Below are 23,238 nucleotides of genomic sequence, written 5' to 3' on the forward strand. Positions count from 1 at the left end.
GTCAGCATTTCAAAAATGAAAGAGTTTCATTCCAAAATGAGATATCCACCGTTTGGGGGAAAAAACGTAAAACTCCCTCTATTAAATCACTGAAGTTATTTGTTATCCCGAGTCTAGAGAATGTAATCGGTATTTTTTGAAATATTGTTCAATGAACGTTTTTTTTGTTCCTAAAATTGGATATATAGCGTTTTGGAATGAGGCCCTTCAAATATTCATATCAAACCATGAGCCACCACATATTAACCTGACACCAAAGAGGGCAGGGAGAAAAAAAAACAGAGTTGCTTGAGATTGATGTTAAATCATCAGCTCCTAAATGTAGAGGGCGGCACTTCCACTTTCAGCCCCACAGGCGCCCGCTTCCTATTAATCAAACCTTTCTGACAGCAAAGCAATTTGTCCTCAGCATTAAATCTTCGGTGTTAAAATTATGGGCAAAGAGTGGGGAGGGTCTCCAAAAAAAAAAAAGCCCAGTGCTTTCCGGACACGCTACTTCCCATTTTACTCACTAGTTGTTTCTGTTTGCATTGCCTCAGCAAGTCATTTCCCCTTAATAATGAAAACATTCACAGTTACAGTAGGTTCTCCTCCGCAATCTGAAACAATATATTATATATATCAAAAAAATGAAGAAGGGAGGAAAAACAAACTGTGAGACAATGAGTGAATTAGGCGTGCAACTCCAACACAGAGAAAAAAAGAAAAAGAAAAAATCAACGTAAACGGTTCTTTTTCGCGTTTTTCTTTTTCGCGTTTTTCGATTTTCCATTAAGACACAGAAATGGGGAGAAAAGAAAAAAAAGAGGCGGTATCCCAAAAAGAGGAGGAACGTGTGGGTCCACGACACACACACACTTCACACACAGAGGAAGAGAGAAAAGAAAGAGAATTTCCAATCCGCGTCGTTTTTTGCTTTCCCAAACCACATCCCTTTTTCTCTCTCTCTCTCCGACTCCCGTTTTTTTTTTCCCAGCTGGCATGTTGTCTCTCTCTCCAAACGAGAGATAGTTTACCTTTTACACCTTCGGAGAAAAAAAAAAAAATAATAGCAGTTATATTACACAGAGTGATGGAAATATCAATGTTAGTACTCATGGTCTTTGAGGAGTTACATTTGTTTCATTTACCATGTCGAGTATGTGTGTGAGAGTGTGTTTATTGTGTACGAGCGCGTGTGTTGAGTTCCACCGTTATCGGCTCAAACGCGAGAAGAAAAAAAAAAAAAAAAAAAAAAAAAGTCTTCCGTTTGTTTTCCCTTTTGGTCGAATTCCTCGATGCCGCGTCCGGATCGGGGCGTCCCGACTCTCTCGCCGGAAAAACCCCCCGCGAAAGTCTTTAAAGAAGCTCTCTCCCCCTCCTTCGACGAGGACACCCCCAAAAAAAAACCGAAAAAAAAAAAAAAAAAAAACCCGAACCCTTCTTTTCGTTTCTGAAAAAGAAATGCAAACTCGCCGTCGGACAAGACGTCGCGCCGAGCCGTTTTCCGTCGTCCCCGTCCGGGCGACGCCCCGTCCCATCCGCCACCTCGGGTTTGGCGAGTACCATCATCTGCCTGCCTTTCTGTCCCGCCTGTCTGTCTGCCTTTCGGTCAGTCTACTTCAATGGGGGTGGGGGGGAACGGGTTCGGAGAAGGAAGAAAGGGTAGCTCATGAAATTCTCAGCGAAGGGATGGCGCGGGTTAGAGGGGCTAGGGGGTTTTCTCCTGGCTGGCGTCCTTCCGCGGAAAAAGAGAGAGAAAGAGTGAAGAGGAGGTAGGTAGGAGGAGGAGGAGGAGGAAGGTTGAAGTATGGCGGTCGGCTAGGGGGGGGGGGTTGGGGAGGGGGGGGAGCGGGGATGGGGGTTTTTTTTTCTTCGGATCGCCGGTCCTACTCGATGACCATGCAGTGGGGCAAGTGCTGGGAGTAGTACTTGAAGAGCTCGGCGGTGGCCCCGGGGCAGTTGGTCAGCTCCAGTTCCTCCAGCTCCTGCAGCTGGATCAGGCCCGACAGACCGGTGGTGGTCAGCAGGGGGCAGCCTGGAGCGGGACGGCAAGGAAGGAGGGGGGGGGGGGGGTCATTCATTCATGCAACAAATATCTTTTTTTCTGTGTTCTAATACAGTGATTCTCACCCTTTTTCATATCAAGGACCCATAAGTTAGTACACATTAGGACCATGGACCCCCATTTGTCTCTCGGACCCAAATCTGAGAATATTTTCATTGTTAGATATGATTTGTCCAGAATTCCATGACTATATGTATTGTATGTAGAGAAATAACAGTGAAACTATGATCAAAACAGTCATTCTTCTACAATCTGTAACTGTGATAACTTCTTGTAAATGAAATAATGCTGAAGTTTAACAATTCATCAATTTGCTGGGGACCTCCTTAAGGACCCCTGGTGGTCCCCGGACCCCACGTTGAGAACCACTGTTCTAAAAATGTATGTGATATCACTACGAAACCAATCCCCTTAATTTTATCCCTGAAATGTCCTTAATTTCTCCATTACATAAACATTAATTATCCATTAAAAAATAACATTGCTTTAAAAAAAGTAAGGTTAGTATCATGGGGTTATAAGGGATTTATTCATGGGTTGATTCATGAAGACACTGGCAATTAAGGGATTTTTCATGCCTTTTGTGTATGGTTTGCAGGTTTATTAAGTGGAAATGAATGGAGAAGTTCCTGTCTCCCTGAGTAAAGTAAGGAGTCAAGACCATGGGATTTCCTCCATTAATAACTCTGTTAATCAATTTTAAGGGGATTTTGCGTGAATTAAGGGGTGAATTAATGTAAAAATAATGAAAATGTTATGTTATTTTAAGGGATTACTGGTTCATAGAGAATGTATGTGGTGTTGTTGATCGCCCTTAACCTTTTCATGTCTGTCAAACAACTGCATGATCATAATAATTGATTTTTTTCTGGAAGTCACAAAATGCTAACAAGCTAGCAAACTTCAGTTCAAGTTAGCATTTTGACACAAGAAAAAACATTTTAATGATCATGCTGTTTGACAAAATATTCACACCATATACATTTCACATAAATTATTAGAACACAGACAAAGCAACCACAGAAAATGTCGATTTCTTGTTTTGCTCATAGAAACTTAAACTAAATAGGGTTTCACAGTTGTACCGGTGGCCTTTTTGCCGTCTGGTAGGTGTGTAAGTACATTTTACGCAGAGGTGGAAAGTAACTAAGTACATTTACTCGAATACTGTACTTAAGTACAATTTTGAGGTACTTGTACTTTACTTGAGTATTACCATTTTATGCTACTTTATACTTCTACTCCACTACATTTCAGAGGGAAATATTGTACTTTTTACTCCACTACATTTATTTGATAACTTAAGTTACTAGTTACTTTGCAGATTCAGATTATTAATACAAAATATAATCAACTAATAAATTGTGATGTATTATTACAGATTACTGTAAGCTACCCAGCAGTATATAAAGTAGTGGAAATCAGCCCCACCTTTTCCAGCTGCAACATTAAAGTGATGCTTACACATTAATGCATCAATAATTATAATTCAATAATACAATATATACTGTATTATTCTGAAATGAGCCATTCTGCATAATGAGTACTTTTACTTTTGTTGCTTTAAGTACATTTTGATGCTAATACTTTTGTACTTTTACTTAAGTAACATTTTGAATGCAGGACTTTTACTTATAACAGAGTATTTTTATACTGTGGTATTTCTACTTTTACTTAAGTAAAAGATCTGAGTACTTCTTCCACCACTGGTTTTACGTTTCTGTTTGTTTGGAATAAATAAAAGAATAGAGGAACTTTGTAGTTAGCATGAGCAGTGATAGCCACCATGGCTGAACAGACAGACAAAAGAGAAACTCAAACTGCATCAACAGAAAATCCAGGGAAAAAAAGACGTCACAGTACTGGACACACTGTTTGATTGACATAAAAGATGGTGACTCCTTGGAGTACGTTTGAGCGAGGTTGCTTTTACAACTCATTGTATAAATAATTTCTCTCCATTCGGTCTTCAAAATAAGACTCAACTCCACGACGACACAATTGAACTGAAGAAACTGAAAGGATTTCAACTGATAAACTCTAATGGTACAGAATGCTTTCATTTCATGATCTGGCCTGTGATACTGAATGTAAACACCAGGGGGCGGAGTGTAACAGAGGGATGAGGGAAGTACAACACATGCCTCTCCATTCGTCATCATTTCCCCTCAAATGTACAATGCATTAGTGTGTAGGTGGGAGCGTATCTGTGTTCCCAGGGTCCTATGTTCCCCAGATTTATATGGCACATAATGGGAACATGACAAAGGGTCCTATGTTCCCAGGGTCCTATGTTCCCAGGGTCTTATGTTCCCCAGTTCTACATATGTGCTCTCCCAGGGTTCTATGTTCACCGGGGTCCCATGTTTAACCCTAACCCTAAACCTAACCCTAACTATATTAAGCGAATACATTATTATACATTAATAAATTATTTCACTTAATATAAGCAGCTGTAGCTTCAATGGAAGGAGCAGATACAGAATATGTGTGACATCGTTGTATAGTATGGACAAATGTTTCTGAAGGGAATTTAAGGGGAAACTCAGGGTACAATCAGTTAAATTAATAAAGTAAGTGGTTTGGTTGGTTGTATGCAGAACTTTATGTACAACTTTATGTACTAACCCTAACCCTTTATGTACAAACTAACCCTAACCTTTTGGAATGACTTGCTCTTAACATAAAATAGACTGATCTAACTAATCTATGAAATCCACTTCAGTCATGCCTTTTGCACACAGCCATTTTTCTGTGTAAAAACCTCATAACATAACCTTAAAATCCCCTTAAAATGAGCTAAGGGAGTTATTAATGGAGGAGACCCCATCAAAACCTCCTTAAACCCCCCTTAATGTTTGACTGCTTACTTTCTAATTTCATGTAAAATTCAGGGAGACTTTCTATTAATAACTCATTAATAACCCTGTAAACCACAAAAGGCATGAAAAATCCCTTAATTTCTAGCGTCTCCACGAACCAACCCATGAATAAATCCCTTAAAAACCTTACTTTTTAAAAGCTATGCTATTTTTAAAGGATGATTTAATGTTTATGTATCTGTATAGGCTTCTGTAGACTTGTAATTGTGAATATGATCATGTAAATTGCTGGAAATTTGCATACTTATTTCTTCAGTTTTCCCATGTTCTCATTATCTTATGCATTATTAATGATATATATGAATATTTTTATATTGGTTCCACCCATGCTGAATACATACTTACATTTTCATATTGTTTATGATGTCATGTTATGCTATATATATAGCACATATTTCAACTTCTATTATAGTAATCAATAATTATGCTAGTAAATCTGTATGTAGCAAATGTAAGTAACTGCAGTAATAACTGTAACTTTATATAACGGCACAACTATTTACATTCTATTTTATTGCGTTATTATTTTAATTATTTGTTTATTTGTTGTTTGGATTCTACTTGTGTGCTTATATCCTATTTATCTTTTTTTCCCCATGTATCCTGTTATTATCATTATTCTAAGGGCAGATAGAGAAGAAAGAGACATACTTACAGATTTAAGATATGGATTATGCAAAAGGGGTTTTATCAACACTCGGAAGGTGTTCCTAATATTTAATACACTCAAAAGCGTTTATTCAAAATTTAATTGGTCATCATTTTTCCTCAAGCTTGAGTTTACCTGCAAACTGCCAGTCTTTGAATCATCTTTTGAATACATATTGAGCTCATTTACAGTGGTAATCTGCGAGATCCTGTTTTTTTTCCCTTCATTTTCTCTCCATCTTTGCTGCTCAGCGCTCATTGCTGTGGTGTGTTTCTATATTTCCTCCATAGAACAGCAAATGGAGACACTTTCATGACCTGGCTATAGGTCGAATCGCTATTGTGTTACAGCAATTGGTGATAGAGAATAGAAAAACAACTATTTATTTACATAAAAAAAAAAATGTGGATTATTATGATGATTTGCCTTTGAAATGTGGATAGAATCTAGACATGTCAAAGTCACATGTTAATGCAAGGAATGGAAGGAAAAGATCATACCTGCAAGAGACAGTAGACGAAGACTCCTCATTCCAAACAAATGCTGTAGTCCAAAGTCCTGCACCTGCACACACACACACACACACACACACACACACACACACACACACACACACACCATAAACATGAGCTTTCTAATCAAAGACTGCTGCAAACCTTATGAGTTAGCGAAAATTTGTTAAGTTATTCATTGATGGATGGATAGACTGACTGAATGATTGTGATTGAGTTTCTTATTGTCAAATCAAAATGATTCAACATTATGGGAAGCTGCAGAATGACTCAGTGTCTAATCCTATGTTTTTTTGTTTTTTTGTATGTATGTGTTTATTGATTTTTGAGTCAGAAAACATTATGATTGCGTCGAAGCAACAAAAACAACAATTAAAAGAAGGACAAAACAAAACAGAACGTCTTGGCTCACAGACTCACACATGTGACTCAGGAATTACATAAAATCAAAATAACAAATAGCTAAATAGCAGGTATCACACAGGTCCATACTACATAAACCCTCTTGTAAGAATAGCAGAGATATCTAAACCAATATATGACATAAAAGGCTCCCATGTTCTATGAAATACATTGTCTTTGCAATGTAACATGCATGCCAAATAGTCCAATGATACATATTCAAGTATGACTCTCTGTCCTTATATAGTGGATAGTATCAATTTATGGCATCCATTAGTGTGTGTGTGTGTGTGTGTGTGTGTGTATACAGAGAGGAATATACATATAGTCAGGGAATACTGCTGAACATGCAAATGCAAGTCTACTCGGCTCCTACTACCCAGTGTATTTTAAAGGTAATTAGGTTGATACAGTAAGTGGGTATAGTCTGAATACCCATAAAGAGGTCAAAAGACTCTCCATACCTTCTCATACTATTGCCTACACCAGTGGTTCTCAATGTGGGGTCCGGGGACCACCGGGGGTCCTTGAGGGCATTCCAGGGGGTCCCCAGCAAATTGATGAATTGTTAAACTTCATTTTGATCATAGTTTCTCTGTTATCTCTCTACCTACAGTACAGATAATCATGGAATTCTGGACAAAATCATATCTAACAATAAAAATATTCTCAGATTTGGGTCCGAGAGACAAAATCTCATCAAATGGGGGTCCTTATGTGGCTCTAATGTGGACTAAATTAGGGGTCTTTAATATGAAAAAGGTTGAGAACCACTGGCCTACACTACTGTTTGTGTGAGTGTGTCAGTGTGTGTGTGTGTGTGTGTGTGTGTGCGTTACCTGACAGCACCAGCGCAGATAGAGGCTCCTTAAGGAGGACATGGTGGACAGGTAGCCGAGGCCGGTGTCTGTGATCCGCACACACCTGTGAAAAGAGAGACAATACGCTTCAGCCGATATTCACACACTGCGGTTTACAGGTCAGTATGCACATCATATGCATTATTTAAAACAGTGGTTCTCAACGTGGGGTCCGGGGACCACCAGGGGTCCTTGAGGGGGTTCCAGGGGGGTCCCTAGCAAATTGAGGAATTATTAAACTTCATTATTTCATTTACAAGAAGTGAACACAATTAGAGAATGTAGAAGAATGACTGTTTTGATCATAGTTACTGTTATCTCTCTAAGTACAATACAGGTAGTCATGGAATTCTGGACAAAATCATATTTAACAATAAATATATTCTCAGATTTGGGTCAGAAAGACAAAATCAAATGGGGGTCTGTGGTCCTAATGTGACTAAATCAGGGGTCCTTGATATGAAAAAGGTTGAGAATCACTGATCTAAAAAGTGAAAAAAAAAAAAAAAAAATGATTGAAAGAAAACATTCGGATATAAATTCTTCCGCCCAGTCTACGTCTCCGTACTTCCAGCCCTGCGGCCTCGTAGCTAAAAAAAAAAAAAAAAAAAAAAAAAAAAAAAAAAAAAAAAGGGCAACATTTGCGAGTGCGACTGATGAGCGAGTACACAGCTTTAAACTTAGCTCAGCAGAAATCCCATCCTCATCATTACAGAGAGCCGCTACACCGCAAGACACCTCACACTGTGATTTATTTTCAACCGCTCCCCCATCTGCAGCGCGGCAATGTTTTATAATGACAAAGCCTCTGTGGGGAGCACAATACGGGGACACTGGAATTTTCCTCCAATGTAAGTTGAAAATTTCAGGCTAAGCACTCGGCTCGGCCTGACGGACGATAATTGCCGATGGAGCAACTCGGCCGATTCCCGAGGCAACGTAAAAGTCAGTTAATGTCAAATTAAATGAAAAAAAATATCAGCAATTTCCACAGATGCTGACAATTTGATTTCATCTACAGGCCCGTCCCATAGAGCACCACGTACAGTATACACTAGGTGGATGATATGCATATACTGTAGAGCCTCCTAGTTTCATATCATTACTATTTTAATTGGCAAATTGACGCTATAGCCGAGTACAGTATCAGTACAGTACACACACACACACACACACACACACTACAGGTATAGAGGCATAGAGAGAATGTTGACTGAGATATTACTAGAAGTTGTATTTTCAGAATAGTATTATGACTGTTTGAGGCAGATATTTCTTACATCACAGCGTACAGTGAATTTTAATCATAAATACAGGGCTGCAACTAATGACTATTTTCATTATCGATTCATCTATCACTTATTTTTTTTGATTAATTGATTAATCGTTTAGTCTATAAAATGGAAAAAATAATGATAAATGCCCATCACAGTTCCCAGAGCTCAAAGTGATTCTTAAAATGTCTTACTTAGTCTGACCAGCAGCCAGAAAAAAACCCCTGAAGTATTCATTTTATAATGATATGAAAAGGAGAAAAGATTTTTTGATTAAACACTAACTAAACCAAACCAAAATCTGTGGTGAAGCCTGACATCTAATGATGAAAACTAGGGTACTGAACTGGCCATCTGCTGTTGGTTGGTCTTTAGTGCCAGGTGATGTCACCACCTTTTGTACTCTAGTGGTTCTCAAAGTGGGGTCCGGGGACCACCAGGGGTCCTTGAGCGGGTACCAGAGGGTCCCCAGCAAATTGATGAATTGTTAAACTTCACCATTTCTTGATTTACAAGAAGTTAAGAAGAATTACTATTTTGATCATAGTTTCACTGTTATCTCTCTACCTACAATACAGATTCTGGACAAAGTCATGTGTAATACAAGTATTCTCATATTTGGCTCCGAGAGACAAAATCTCATCAGATGGGGGTCTGTGGCTCTAATGTGGACTAAAACAGGGGTCCTTGATATGAAAAAGGTTGAGAACCACTGCTATAGAAGACATCACCTGGCACCAAAGACCAGCCAATAGCAGATGGCCAGTTCAAGTACCCTGCTTTTCACCATTAGATGTCAGGCTTCACCACAAATTTGGGTTTGGGGTTCAGTTACTCTTTAAACACATTAGCAAGCTATTTTCCTGATTAAAAAGTGGGACACTCCACTGTATTACCCACATTCCTAAACATTCAAACTGGTTCTCACAAGGATACAAGTATAAGAACACACACACACACACACTGACCTGTCCAGCACCAGCTCTTCCAGTTTATGCAGGTCACAGGCGATGTACTCCAGGGCCATGTCGGTGATGCGGGGGCACCAGGACAGGTCCAGGCTGCGGAGCTTGCGCAGGTTCTCGGCCACCAGCTCCACGCCGTCGTCCGTGATCTTGGAGCAGCCGGAGAGGCTGAGGGCGGTCAGGTTGGGCAGGCTGTGCACCATGTTCACCACGCCGTGGTTGGTGATCTCCCAGCAGGAGTGAAGCCGCAGTGTGTGGGTGGTGTAGCCCTAGGGGGGGGGTAAGGGGGGACAGCTTTAGTTTATTTTTGATGATGATGATAGGAAAAAAGCAACTGGCAACAGCATGTAACAGTCTTGTTAAGGATGAAATAAAGTGACAGGCTTATTTTCATTATAAGATGAGGTAAGATTAGATGAGATCTGTCAATCAATCAGCCTTTATTTATTTAGCACAAATGAATGCAATGCAATGCACTTCGCATTAAAATAAAATAAAATACAGGCAAGAATTAGGCAAAGAATAAAATAAAGTGCAAGAGAGATTAAGAGTATAAGCAAGAAACAAGACAAAATGAAATGTCTTAAGCTTGCATTTAAGGGTGAGATCACACCTATAGTTTGTTTTCTTTGGTTTGAACCACAGTTGAAAAGTTGACTTTGTACCATTTTTGTATTCAGTTCATTTAGGTTCACACTGTTCAACCAAAAGTCACACGGACTCACAAGCAACTTGTTTATTGGACAGAGTTTTGGTAACCTGCCATTCCACAACATTAAAGATTAAAGATTTTGGCAGCCGGGGAGCTTGGGAGTTAAAACAAATCTTAATCCAGTTCCTGTAACCTTAACTATGGACTTCCCTGCGCTCTTCTCCATAATTTACCATCTCTGGACTTCACACCAGGTAAGAACACATGAAGAAAAAGCTGAATATGAGCATCAGTCCAGACTGCAGTTTGCCCTCATTTTGTTATGCTAGGCTTTCCAGGCATGAGGAACTACTGGCTGTCAGATGTCAATATCCGTCTCCTTATACCCATAAAACCTCTAACAAACCACACCACAGTTCTCTTGTTAGAGGACTGAGACTTGGTGCAGGTTATTTGGTGCCACCTGAGTTCAAATGGTATTGTTCTCAACTAGCTAAACAAACGGAACTAAAGGAGGAATCGCTCCAGAGTTGGACTGAATCGGTCCAAACATGCTTGGTGTGAACGCGCCCTGAAAGTGTCTACTTTTTCAGCTGCCCTCAGATCCAGAGGGAGGCTGTTCCAAAGCCTGGGGCCCGAGCAACTGAAAACAGCCTCCCCATAAGTCTTTGTCCTGCATATAGGTAGAACTAAAAGAGAGCAATCCAAGAACATATTTAGGGAGCAGATCCTTAATATAATCAGGGCAAGTCTGCGAATTGATTTACAAACCAATAAAAGAATCTTAAAATCTATTCTAAAATGAACTAGTACCCAGTGTAGGTACTTTGAAACAAGAGTAAGGTGTGCTCTCTACCTGGTTCTAACTGTGCACCATTTTGTACAATTTGTGGCTGTCCTATATTTTGGGAAGTCCAGAGAGAAGTGCATTACAGTAGTTGAGCCTGTTGATATAAGTGATACAAGTTTGATACAGGTGATACAAGTTTGGGTGAGAAAAGTTCTGACCTTGGCAATATTTTCCAGGTGATAAAAGGCAGGTTAAGTTAGTAATGAGATTTGATGTTCTTTGTCAGTGACTTCAGTTGTGTAATCATCATTTTGACATCAATACATCATTACCACAGTCATTTTGAGAGATTACTATGATAATAATAATAATTATTATATATTTATATAGCACCTTTCATATCATAAAATGCAAGAGAAACAATAAAAATCAATAACACAAGTATGAAAGAAATACAGGTAAGAAATATAAAACAAGTATATCAAAGAATAAGATAATAATAAAATAAATTAAAAAAATAATAAAGAATAATCCTAGATATAAAAAGCATAAAACAAGTCCAAGTATAAAATAAATTGAAAATAATAAATAACAATCCTAGATATAAAAAGCATAAAACAAGTATAAGAAATATAAAATAAATATTAATTAATAACAATGGTGTTAAAATAAAAAGGTGGAATTGTCTTATTTGTAATGGGAGTTTGTTCCAAACCTTTTACCATAAACAAACAAGACCAGCGCCTATAAGATTAGCAGGTTGAGAGCCACCAGGTCAGATTTGGAGGGAAATCTGCTGGATTGCTTTACAGCACAACAGAGGAAGAGGTTCTGTTCTTCCAGTAAAGACTTATTAAAAATTAGTAAAAATTAGTAAATTAAAAATTATTAGCCTATTAGCCAATCACATTACAGTTAAAGACTGGAAATGAGTTGCCTTGACATTAACAATATTAGTTCATATTGAACATAGCTTCATTTGATAGACAATATACGATAGTTTAAAAACGTCTGCATACACACCGAGGGCAACTTTAATCGATAGCTCCATCCCTTAATAATAACTTCTGACAGGTTTCTACTTACTGCCAACCAGGGAGCCAAACCATTGATTTTCAGCTTTAGTTGGAATGAAAGGGAGCAGGAAGGCTCCTATAATATAAGCTTCCTATAATAGCTGTGCTCTAGGTCTTAGCGATGCATTCGCTTGTTAGCTGCCCGATTTATTCACTATCACTGCAGAAAAAACTATGATGACCACTAGAAATATTGTAATTGTTTTGATGGATTTATTACTATTATTGTATTGGTTTCCACTGGTGTGTCTACTAGAAACAGCCTTGTTTACATGCAGTATTCTCTATAATAGACGACGTCCTGATTAAGATCCTATTCAGTGAACACGTCATATCCTGTACACATGGATGAACAGAGCTTCTGAATATCGCCATGAAAACTATTAAGACAAAACCCAACAGGAAAGCAGATATAATGTGAATGTATGCCACCGTTCTGGAAAAATATTGGTATGATTATTCAAAGAAGAGAGGATAGAGTGCGCTTCTTTTGGGGTTTTGGTGGGTCGAGGCATTTGCTGAAGGTGCTTTTGGAATTCGAAGGCACTCCTCAAGCAAAAATTGTTGAAACTATTATGCCTCCGCCAATAAACTTTATTTTATCATTGCAAGGACAGTCTTTATTTATTGAACATATATAATTACTGTGATTATTAGGTCAACTTAAAGGATTTTGGTGTCTACAAAAGTAAGTGTCAGCACTTCCACCGTTTTTGTAGAAAGACCCAAGATGGTTTTCTCAGCTACAGTGGTAAGCAAAACATTATGTTGTCACAGTGAAGTTGACCTTTGATCTTTTGGATATAAAATGTCATCACTTCATCATTTTATCCCATTAGACATTTGTGCGAAATTTTGTCATAATTAGCGTATGAATTCTTGAGTTATGGCCAAAAACGTCTTTTGTGAGGTCACAGTGACCTTTGACCTTTGACCACCAAATTCTAATCAGTTCATCCTTGAGTCCAAGTGGACGTTTGTGCCAAATTTGAAGAAATTCCCTCCAGGCGTTCCTGAGATATCGCGTTCACGAGAACGGGACGGACGGACAGACAACCCGAAAACAATAAAAATACAAAAAAATAAAACGATAAAAAATGATGTTTTAAATAAAGCACTTTACATTTTTCGCCTGCAGAGTGCCTCGGACCTCCTTCCTTTTACATCGGTATAATAACGCATCTCATAATCGGGATGAGAGCTTTTCCCTTTACCGAAACACGCATCTACTCAAAAAACCTTGAAATGCTCGAAGATCCGGATCGTCTAAGCGGAACGTCCTACCTGCTTGGCTGTGAAGTAGGCCATGGCCGTGTCGGTGACGTGGTAGGCCTGCAGGCTCAGCTCCGACAGGTTGGGCAGGAGCTGGGAGATGGCGGCGATGGCGTCGTCGGCCACGTTGATGCAGTCGCTGACGCTGAGCGAGGTCAGCCGGGCGTTCAGGCTGGACCACAGGCCGGCCTCCGTGAAGTCGTTGCAGCCCGACAGCTCCAGGTGCATCAGGCCTTGCATTTGCTCCAACATGACCTGGAAACGTATATTATGTGACGGTTATACGTAAAGGTTGCCGGTTTGAATCCCGGAATCAGCTAGGAGACTGCGGGTAAAGATAGTGAATGAGTAATGTCCTCCCCTCCCTCAACTAGGCTTGGGTCCGATATTCGATCCCACTGAGCAAAAGACGTGATTTCAACTCTCATATAGCCCAGGATCATTACGGCTATGTATAGACCTATTTTAGACCAAGCAGTAAATACATTATTACAATGAATAAACATCTGTAAATACTAAAAATATGCACCAGAGAAGTCCTGTAGACAAGCCTACAAGATAATTATCTGAGCACAAGAAGTAATTTCAACATTGCGTCTATGCGTAGCTCTCATTTAGTCCAGGATAATATTGTCTATGTATAGACATCTGATAAACTTTCACTTTTCAACCCCATTTAAACTTAATTTAGCCTAGACGTCTATGGCCATTTAGACGTGTTTTAAACGTCTAGGCTAATCAACGTAAAATTGCTCAGTGGGATATTATCCAATATCGATACAGATTAAGGCTGGGTATTGGCAAGGACCTCACGATACGATACGTATCACGATACGTGGGTCACGATACGATTGTATCGCGATACATTGCGATACGATACATATTGCGATACATTGCAATTGCAATACATAATTAACTGAAAATTTTAAAATAGAGCTGAAAATACAACTTGCTGTGTACCACCTGGGTAGTCTGATATGTACATCACATTATATTGATAATTCAGCGGACAGATTGAGTCAAAACTATTTAATTCAAAGGGATTTGACATTTTAAATCCGTTTAAAACATGAATAATTTTTTTAATGTATCGATACGAGGGGCTGGAAAATCGATACAGTATCTTGGAAAAAAATATTGCAATACTCAGCTGTATCGATTTTTTTGCACAGCCCTAATACCGATACCGATATTCAATATGATCGAGTATCGCACACAAAAACTAATTAAAAATGTCATTACAAAGTGCAAATAATATAACAATATCGACGGAGAGCTGAAAGGGCAAGCCGTCTCATTTGTGATTATTACAGCAGAATAAAATGTAGCTAATATCGCAATTAATTTTTCTGACCCACGATACGTATTGCGATATATTGAATTTCAATATATCATCCCATCCCTACTTATCAGGTCTTTTTATTTTTTAAACTCTTTATTTATTTTCAGTTACTATTACACTGAACAAAATCCACAACAAAACAACATTGATGTCAAAATTAGAAATAAAAACAACTTATCAGGGCTTTTAAGTTCATATTAAACAAAGTCCACGATAATATTCTCGTGTATAATATTCTCTCAATGTGGTGAAACATATCGTATTGGTGTTTTTAAAAACCCAGTTCAGGACCAAAGCAAATTCTACCACTTCTTCCTCATTGTGGGGTTTTAGCTAAAGCGCAATGTGTTTTCCACATTCAAAGATGATTTTGCTTTTGCACGTTGAAATATTTGATTTTTTTTACCAGAGCTCCTTACATATAATACTATGAGTGCATACATTTAAAAAATCTGAACACATTTTTGCCATAGCAAACAATGGTGGTGTTATCAGATTTTTGCCATCATTTCTCATTTGTTAAATTAGCATGTACAAGAATAATTTGATATCGCTAATCTCATAATAATAACCTGATTAAGGAAAGACTTTGACTCTAGTAAATGTCATCATGTGAACGCCTGACTCTGATTACCTCAGAGTGAGGTCATAAATCATTGTAAGCCTTTTAATTTATTAGGTAGACAAATTAGCCGAATTTCATGCATTTTTTAAATCAAACAGAGGACACAACCGCGGTCTGTGCTGCTGCAGAACCCACTGAACAAGACTTCATTCCTCAATGAGGATCTACTTCTCGCTCGGAGGCTGTTTGGACTGGAACAAATTGACACTGAAGAGAAGCTGCTTTGCAAACCTGCCATAAGACAGTTGCAGTGACAGAAAGTTCAACTGCAAATCTGTTTAACCATCTTTCCACTTATCACCCCAGGCAGCACGCAGATGATTCAAATCTTTGTGAGTCATTTACCCGCAAAAAGACAAAAATGACTGCCAGAAAAAAAAAAAAAAAATTCAAATGTTAATTGAGCTCATTAAATGCGTTTAAGCTGAATACTTTCTCCAGCTGGTATCTTAATGTTGTTTCATCTCAATATTTTGATGACTAGCATGCCATACATTTCATATAAGCTACTCTTTTACTTTTAGCAGATGCCTTTCTGGTGCTAATTTATTCACCGATTTCTAAGGAGGATAGAAAAGGACAAAAACACACACATCCCAATCCTCAACAACAGGTGCTGGACAGAATCCAACACATATGAATGAAGATGAAGATAACATGAATATATGAAGAATGAAAGAGAGTCCGCACATTGTTATGTGTAGATTGGGAGCAGATATCAATGTGCGGATTCTTTCATTCTGCAGGTATTACTAGAGGAGGTAAGGTGATGTAATTTTTACCAGAGAGATTGAGTGATTTCAATCCCATGTGGTTCAGCATTATTAGTACAGAGCACGCATTCCTGCAGAAATAATAGTTACAAGGTAAAAAAAAAAACTAAAGATTTTTCTGTGAATTTGAACATCCTCTGTCAGTTTTAGTACCGTCCACTCCTTACAAATACTTTGTGAGGTACACAGTTTCATGATACACCCCCTCAGTTATTTATGGGAGTGATTAGGGATGGGACGATATATCGGAATTCAATATATCGCGATACAAAATGACAATACGTATCGTGAAGCAGAAAAATGAATGGTGATATTAGCTCCATTTATTCTGCTGTAGTAATCACAAATGAGATGCTTGACCATCACAGTTTCACAAGCTCTCCATCCAAATTATATTATTTGCACTTTGTAATGACATTTTTACATCGTTGTTTACATTCTAGCAAGCTAATGCCACTGCTAGAAAGATTTGTGGCTCAGAAATAAACAGAATTCTGCACAGTCACACTTTGTTGTCATTGAACTTTTATATATTACATCATATTGTGATTGTATCAAATCGTGAACCCCATATCACGTATCGCATCGTATCATCAGATAAGCATATTGTCCCGTCCCTAGAAGTATGTAATTTTACATATTTTGTGGTTCGAGTTGATATACGTACAGTAAAAGGTCAGAATATTCTGGAACTTAAAAGTCTGCTGCTGTCATTTATAAAAGACCTATTTTCATTTCACTTGAACAATGGCAGAATAGAAAACCAGCAGTCATCTGGACCCCGAGGACCAGATTTGAAAACCACTGTCCCAGACCATAGGAATAACCAGTGGTGGAAGAAGTACTCAGATCTTTTACTTAAGTAAAAGTAGAAATACCACAGTATAAAAATACTCTGTTACAAGTAAAAGTCCTGCATTCAAAATGTTACTTAAGTAAAAGTACAAAAGTATTAGCATCAAAATGTACTTAAAGCAACAAAAGTAAAAGTACTCATTATGCAGAATGGCCCATTTCAGAATAATACAGTATATATTATATTATTGAATTATAATTATTGATGCATTCATGTGTAAGCATCACTTTAATGTTGCAGCTGGAAAAGTTGCGGCTGATTTCCACTACTTTATATACTGCTGGGTAGCTTACAGTAATCTATAATAATACATCACAATTTATTAGTTGATTATATTTTGTATTAATAATCTGAATCTGCAAAGTAACTCATAACTTAAGTTATCAAATAAAGGTAGTGGAGTAAAAAGTATAATATTTCCCTCTGAAATGTAGTGGAGTAGAAGTATAAAGTAGCATAAAATGGTAATACTCAAGTAAAGTACAAGTACCTCAAAATTGTACTTAAGTATAGTATTTGAGTACATGTACTTAGTTACTTTCCACCTCTGGGAATAACATACACAATGCTCAAACTCTTCAGCAGTATTACTCTTTAAATGGCCAAATCATCACCTGCTTTAACGCCGCCTTTCCTAATGATGTTATTTAAGCACGAACTCCCATGTACAAATTGTGCCCATGATAGTACCTTGTTCTAATCAGCATGCATAGCTGTATGATAGCACAACTAGATTTTTCCACCCACTGCCTAATTGGACCGAGTTGAAATGCCCTGAGAGGCGTGAGTCAGCACTTTTGCGTGTGAATAGAGATGATGCCATATTAGCTACAGTGAAAACACCGGTGAAAAGGTGGGTGTACTGTGCACCAGCCGACTCTGCGGCATGGGTTATCATAGAGAGCGATAGCTTTTGTTGGCGGCTTTTGTTCCAGCTCAATCAATACACATGACCGACAAACGGCGAAAAGAGCCAGTGTGACCTCGGTTGCTTCAGCGGATATAACTGCTATCACAAGCTTGACACCAAAAGGAAAAAAGGATTCAAGGAGCATAACTAATATTAGGACGACTAGTACGAGTCATTTGTCAAGTGAGAATTTAACAGTGGCTCCAGATTGCAAAGCAGTGTAAGAACACAGTTTCCTTTTCTTGAATCTTGCTTTTCTTCAGTTTGCTTTTTCTCTCAAAATATGTTCGTGCCCAACATTTTTTTTTATATGCCAAAGATACAGTAGATGTATAGCCTAGATGTTGAGTCCCATCACTTCTGTTCAACATTAATATATCATTGTCAAATTAATTGTGTGAGAAACTCTGAAAGCTTTAGCCCTGTTTGCGCTGGAAGAAACAGCTCCCTCTTCTTGGTTTGCACCATAAAGCAGTTTCCCTTTGTGCCGTAAAGCAATCCAGCGGATTTTCCCGCCAAATTTGACGCGGTGGCTCACAATGGAAAATGCAGAGTAGAGACTGCCAATCTTTTCAGCGATGGTCTCGTTCAAAATGTAATAATAATTTATTTATGTTAAAATGCTACACGCAGCTTTAAGTAAAAACAAAAATATCTTGGAATACTGCTAGCAACAGTAAGGATGACAGAGTATTTAACAATGAATGGATGTACTTTACCTTGTATTTGAAAGCAAGAAAGCCTCATTAATCAATCCAGCTTTAGTTCACACTGATCCATTTATGCTAGCTCTGCTTTCTTTTAAAGATGGTTGGCTAAGAGTAAAATTTATAACTTATTTCTCTTTTGTTTTTCCTCCTTTTCCTTCTTCCTTTCAAATGTCATTGTTCCTTTAAGGTTAACTATCAGGAATTAACTGATGGAGTTAACTATCTGGAATAATAAATGATGTATATGAACATAAAGGTTTAAAAAAATATATAAATTTTTACTTGCCACCCCTGCTGCCTTTGTTCGTCGGTAATGTAGATATAAACACCCCGCAGTAGCAAAACACATATATAGATCATGCAGCCAACAATTCCAGCTTTCTCCATGGCAACCAACCACTCATCCCAGAATAGCAGCCTAGCAGGTATGAAGAGCAAATCTGAGAAACACTCAGCAAGCATCATGCCTCTTTGGTTTCTAGCAATGAAATCTGGTAGAATAAAAGTATAGATTCTAAAAATGAATGGACTCACATTGGAAGGAGAAAATCTGTGTCTTCTAATGTTTTGCCACCATATAAGGATTAGCCTAACACAACAAGAAGCACTTGAGCTGCCTAATGTCCTGCCAGATATTAAGCATAACCAGTTATGCTAATGAGGCCATTCATCAAGCTAAATAATGTATTCATTAGCAAATATTTCTATGTCAACATGCTTGTCTTCACATAACATATTAATATGAACTATCTTAAAGCATTAAGGGGTTATATTAGTACCGACAGGGATGCACTATACTACTTCTACCAATTTTGAGTTCTTTAGCTGTCCTAGCTGTCCTGACCTAGTTATCAGCATCATCCATTACTTTTATGTCTACAATATGGACACATTAATTTGGGAACGATGATTGAGAGTCAGGACAAATAATATGCTACTTCCAGGGTGAAAAAAAATCATTCCAAATCGATCCAGATTGTTCCATTAAAACACATCCCCAGTTTGAACAAGACCTAGACATTTTCTTTCATCCACAAAGAATCAAGTGCAGAAGCATCACAGTTTTTTCAATCCTGGGCTTTCATTATATGAAGTGTTACTAAGCCTGCAAGCTAGCAGCCACCTTGTCATTTCAGTTTACATCTAGGATAGCAGTGGTTTTTATAATGAACTAGATCAGTGATTCTCAACCTTTTTCATATCAAGGCCCCCTAATTTAGTCCACATTAGAGCCACAGACCCCCATTTGATGAGATAGTTTTCTCTCTCTGATCCACATCTGAGAATATTTTTGTTAGATATGATTTTGTTCAGAGTTCCATGACTATCTGTATTGTAGGTAGAGAGATAACAGAGAAACTATGATCAAAACAGTCATTCTTCTACATTCTCTGATTGTGTTCACTTCTTGTGAATGAAATAATGCTGAAGTTTAACAATTCATCAATTTGCTGGGGACCCCCTGGAACCCCCTCAAGGACCCCTGGTGGTCCCCGGACCCCACGTTGAGAACCACTGAACTAGATCATTCATGCAGTTCGGTAAGCCAAGAGAATGGAAAGGCCCTTACTTATATGGAAGTTGAAATGTTTCTACTGTGTGCTGCCTTAAAAATTTGTAATATCAATTCACAATTCCTACTACCAATAAACAATTTACCAATTAGTGACCTTGGTATTATAAGGTTCTATCTGACCTTTTTGTCAAAAACGAGTTAGTCGCATGAACCTATTCTATGAGTGCCTGTTGACATATGTGTGGTGTTATTTTTTTGAAAATAATGATTTTTGACTCTGTAATTTCTAAAACAAAAGGACCCATCTCCATTTAACTCAATGGATGCTGAAAACTTTGAAGATCAATAGCTCAGAACTATCCTGAAGGCATATTCTAAGCTCACAAATTGTTTATAATAACTCCCATCAGTCTTGATACCTCATAGCTGGAATTCACGCTTTTGTCGGTGACGGAAATCAAATCAGAATCAGAAGTCAGGAATTTTTGCTATCTCTATGCCAGTTTGCAGTCTCAGCGTTTTCCCTTTGAATGCTTAAGAAAACCTCAACTATCATCAGAATAAAGCCAAGCAAAATACTGAGTCCGTTCCTTTTGTGAAGCTTCTGAAGGGGTTTTTCCAAGGCAACAGCTAGATATTTCCTACTCAAGGTCGCTGTGTGCTGTCAGAGAACCTTTAAGTAAGTCAAGTAAGTAAGATTTTATTTATATAGCACCTTTTTAAAACAAAGTTACAAAGTGCTTCACAGGATACAAAAATAACAACATACATATACAGCGATATACAAAAAGATAAATTACAGCCCCTTTTACAGGGAAGGCAAGTCGGTACAAATGGGGAAGTTTTTTGAAGCTGTTTACAGATTCAGCTGATCTAACAGAGGGGGGGGGGGGGACAGTTCCAGAGGGACGGGGCCCTAAACGGCAAAAGCGCAATCACCCTTGGATTTGCGGAGGGAGCGGGGTATAAATAAGAGAACTTGGTCGGATGATCTGAGCGGCCTAGAGGTTGGAATACGGATGCAAAAGTTCGGAAATGTCTGAAGGGGCGAGACCATGTAGGGCCTTGTATGTACGGCTGTGCAAAAAAATCGATACACCTGAGTATTGCAATATTTTTTTCCATGATACTGTATCGATTTTCCAGCCCCTCGTATCAATACATTAAAAAAAAAAATTCATGTTTTAAAGGGATTTAAAATGTCCTTAAATTTCCCTCAAATCCCTTTGAATTAAATAGTTTTGACTCAATCTGTCCGCTGAGTTATCAATATAATGTGATGTACATATTAGACTACCCAGGTGGTACACAGCAAGTTGTATTTTCAGCTCTATTTTTAAATTTTCAGTAAATTATGTAGAGTATTGCAATGTATCACAATATGTATCGTATTGCAATGTATCATATCGTGAGGTCCATGCCAATACCCAGCCTTACTTGTATGTGAGAAGTAGTATCTTGAATTCTATTCTATACTTTACGGGGAGCCAGTGAAGAGACACTGATCCCTACCACACTGGCAGCGTTACCACCTCAGCCTGTTCAAATCCAGGGATAACCTTAACCCACTGATCCCCGTCATTCCCCGGCTCATCCCCACTCACCTCCAGACCGGCATCCGTGATGGTGGACCTCTTGAGGCTGACCGAGCGGACGCCCTTCTTGGACAGCGGGTAGTTGTCGATGAACTCGCAAATGTCCAGGTCCGACACGCCCACTAAGCAGAACGCCTGAAAGCCGCGGAGGGCGAAGGCCTGCAGGCTGACAAACTCCTTCTCCCCGTTGGGCAGCAGCGCGTAGAGCTCCTTGGCGTGCAGGATGGGCGTCACCCCCTCCCAGAACTTCGGCTGGTACAGCACCTTGCGCCACGTCTTGCACACCTGCGCCAGCACGCACTTCTCAGCCGTGGTGAAGTACCAGAGCAGCCGGTTGAGCAGCTTCTCGTCCAGGACCAGCTGGCGCTCCAGCAGCAGGGGCTTGGGCAGGGTGAGCGGGGCCAACTGGCGGAGGGACGGCTTCAGGCCCGCCAGAGACTTGCCGGCCTCCGGGTCGGGGCCGAGGAGGGAGGCCGCCGAGTGGGGCGTGCCGGGGCTGTCCAGGTGGTGGTGGTGGTGGTAGGGCAGGGAGGACGGCGGGGGGGGCAGGATGGAGGGCACCGAGGACGACTGGCACAGGCGGTTCTTGGCGGCGGGCGTGCCCTTGGTGATGCTGGCGCTGCCCAGGCCGTTGGGCTGGCTGGGGGGCAGCTTGACCATACCGTTGCGAGTCACGCAGGGAGACTTGAGCTCGCTGGGGGTGGACATGTTCAACATTGGGAACCTGGGGTGGAGGGAGAGAGAGAGAGAGAGAGAGAGAGAGAGAGAGAGAATACATGGTGAGTTTGCTGTTAGACATAGGAAACATGGAGAACGTTCAGGAGGACTGGATTTGAAAGGAGGGTAATAAAATACAAATAAACATGTCGTCCCCCACCAATGATCGCAGACAGAAGTGTGTAGTGTGTAGAAGTGTGTGAGTGCCATCTAATTGTTTAATACAGTGGTTCTCAATGTGGGGCCCGGGGACCACCAGGGGTCCTTGAAGGGGCTCCAGGGGGTCCCCAGCAAATTGATGAATTGTTAAACTTTAGCATTATTTCATTTACAATTAGAGAATGTAGAAGAATTACTGTTTTGGTTATAGTTTCACGGTTGTCTCTCTTCCTACAATACAGTCATGGAATTAAATATACTGTAGATATACTATAGGAACTCTGAAGAACTGGTCCCCACTGACTTCAGTTGTTTTGGAGAAGGCTGCTATGGAGTTGTGCTGGCAGCCTCCCTGTGTGTTATATGGACAAACTTCACCTGTGTTTCAACTGGCATGAGGGGGAGGAGATGATGACAGAACTTTCATTTTTGGGTGAACTATTCCTTTAAAATGAATATGCATAGCAGTGCATAGCCAAAACACTCTGGACCCAACTTGTGATTTACAAAAGTAGTGCTTATTGTCACCCACAGGACCGCGGGGTATAGAAACAACTCCAGTTTCTGTTGTCAGTTACATGTGGCTGGCTGTCACGCAAGTGCCGCTGAAGCTTTTGTTATCACTCGCCATTATTTTTCTATTGAATTCTCCCT

General features: G+C 39.3%; 1 protein-coding gene across 1 annotated transcript; it reads right to left on the minus strand.

Annotated features, from left to right (window-relative positions):
• Window positions 1-1,868: 1,868 nt before the first annotated feature.
• fbxl16 (F-box and leucine-rich repeat protein 16) lies at window positions 1,869-22,425 on the minus strand. Its single transcript, XM_071524308.1, has 6 exons — window positions 21,718-22,425; window positions 13,394-13,636; window positions 9,595-9,860; window positions 7,332-7,416; window positions 6,079-6,142; window positions 1,869-2,017 (listed from the first exon to the last, which is right to left on the minus strand). Exons 1-6 carry the CDS (start codon window positions 22,423-22,425, stop codon window positions 1,869-1,871), a joined length of 1,515 nt encoding a protein of 504 aa, XP_071380409.1.
• Between the last annotated feature and the right edge of the window lie 813 nt (window positions 22,426-23,238).

Source organism: Centroberyx affinis, unplaced genomic scaffold, assembly GCF_046629955.1.
Source record: "Centroberyx affinis isolate AG114_WGS23_722 - 3 ecotype Tasmania unplaced genomic scaffold, CSIRO-AGI_Caff_v1 ptg001177l_1, whole genome shotgun sequence".
Classification (NCBI taxonomy): domain Eukaryota; kingdom Metazoa; phylum Chordata; class Actinopteri; order Beryciformes; family Berycidae; genus Centroberyx; species Centroberyx affinis.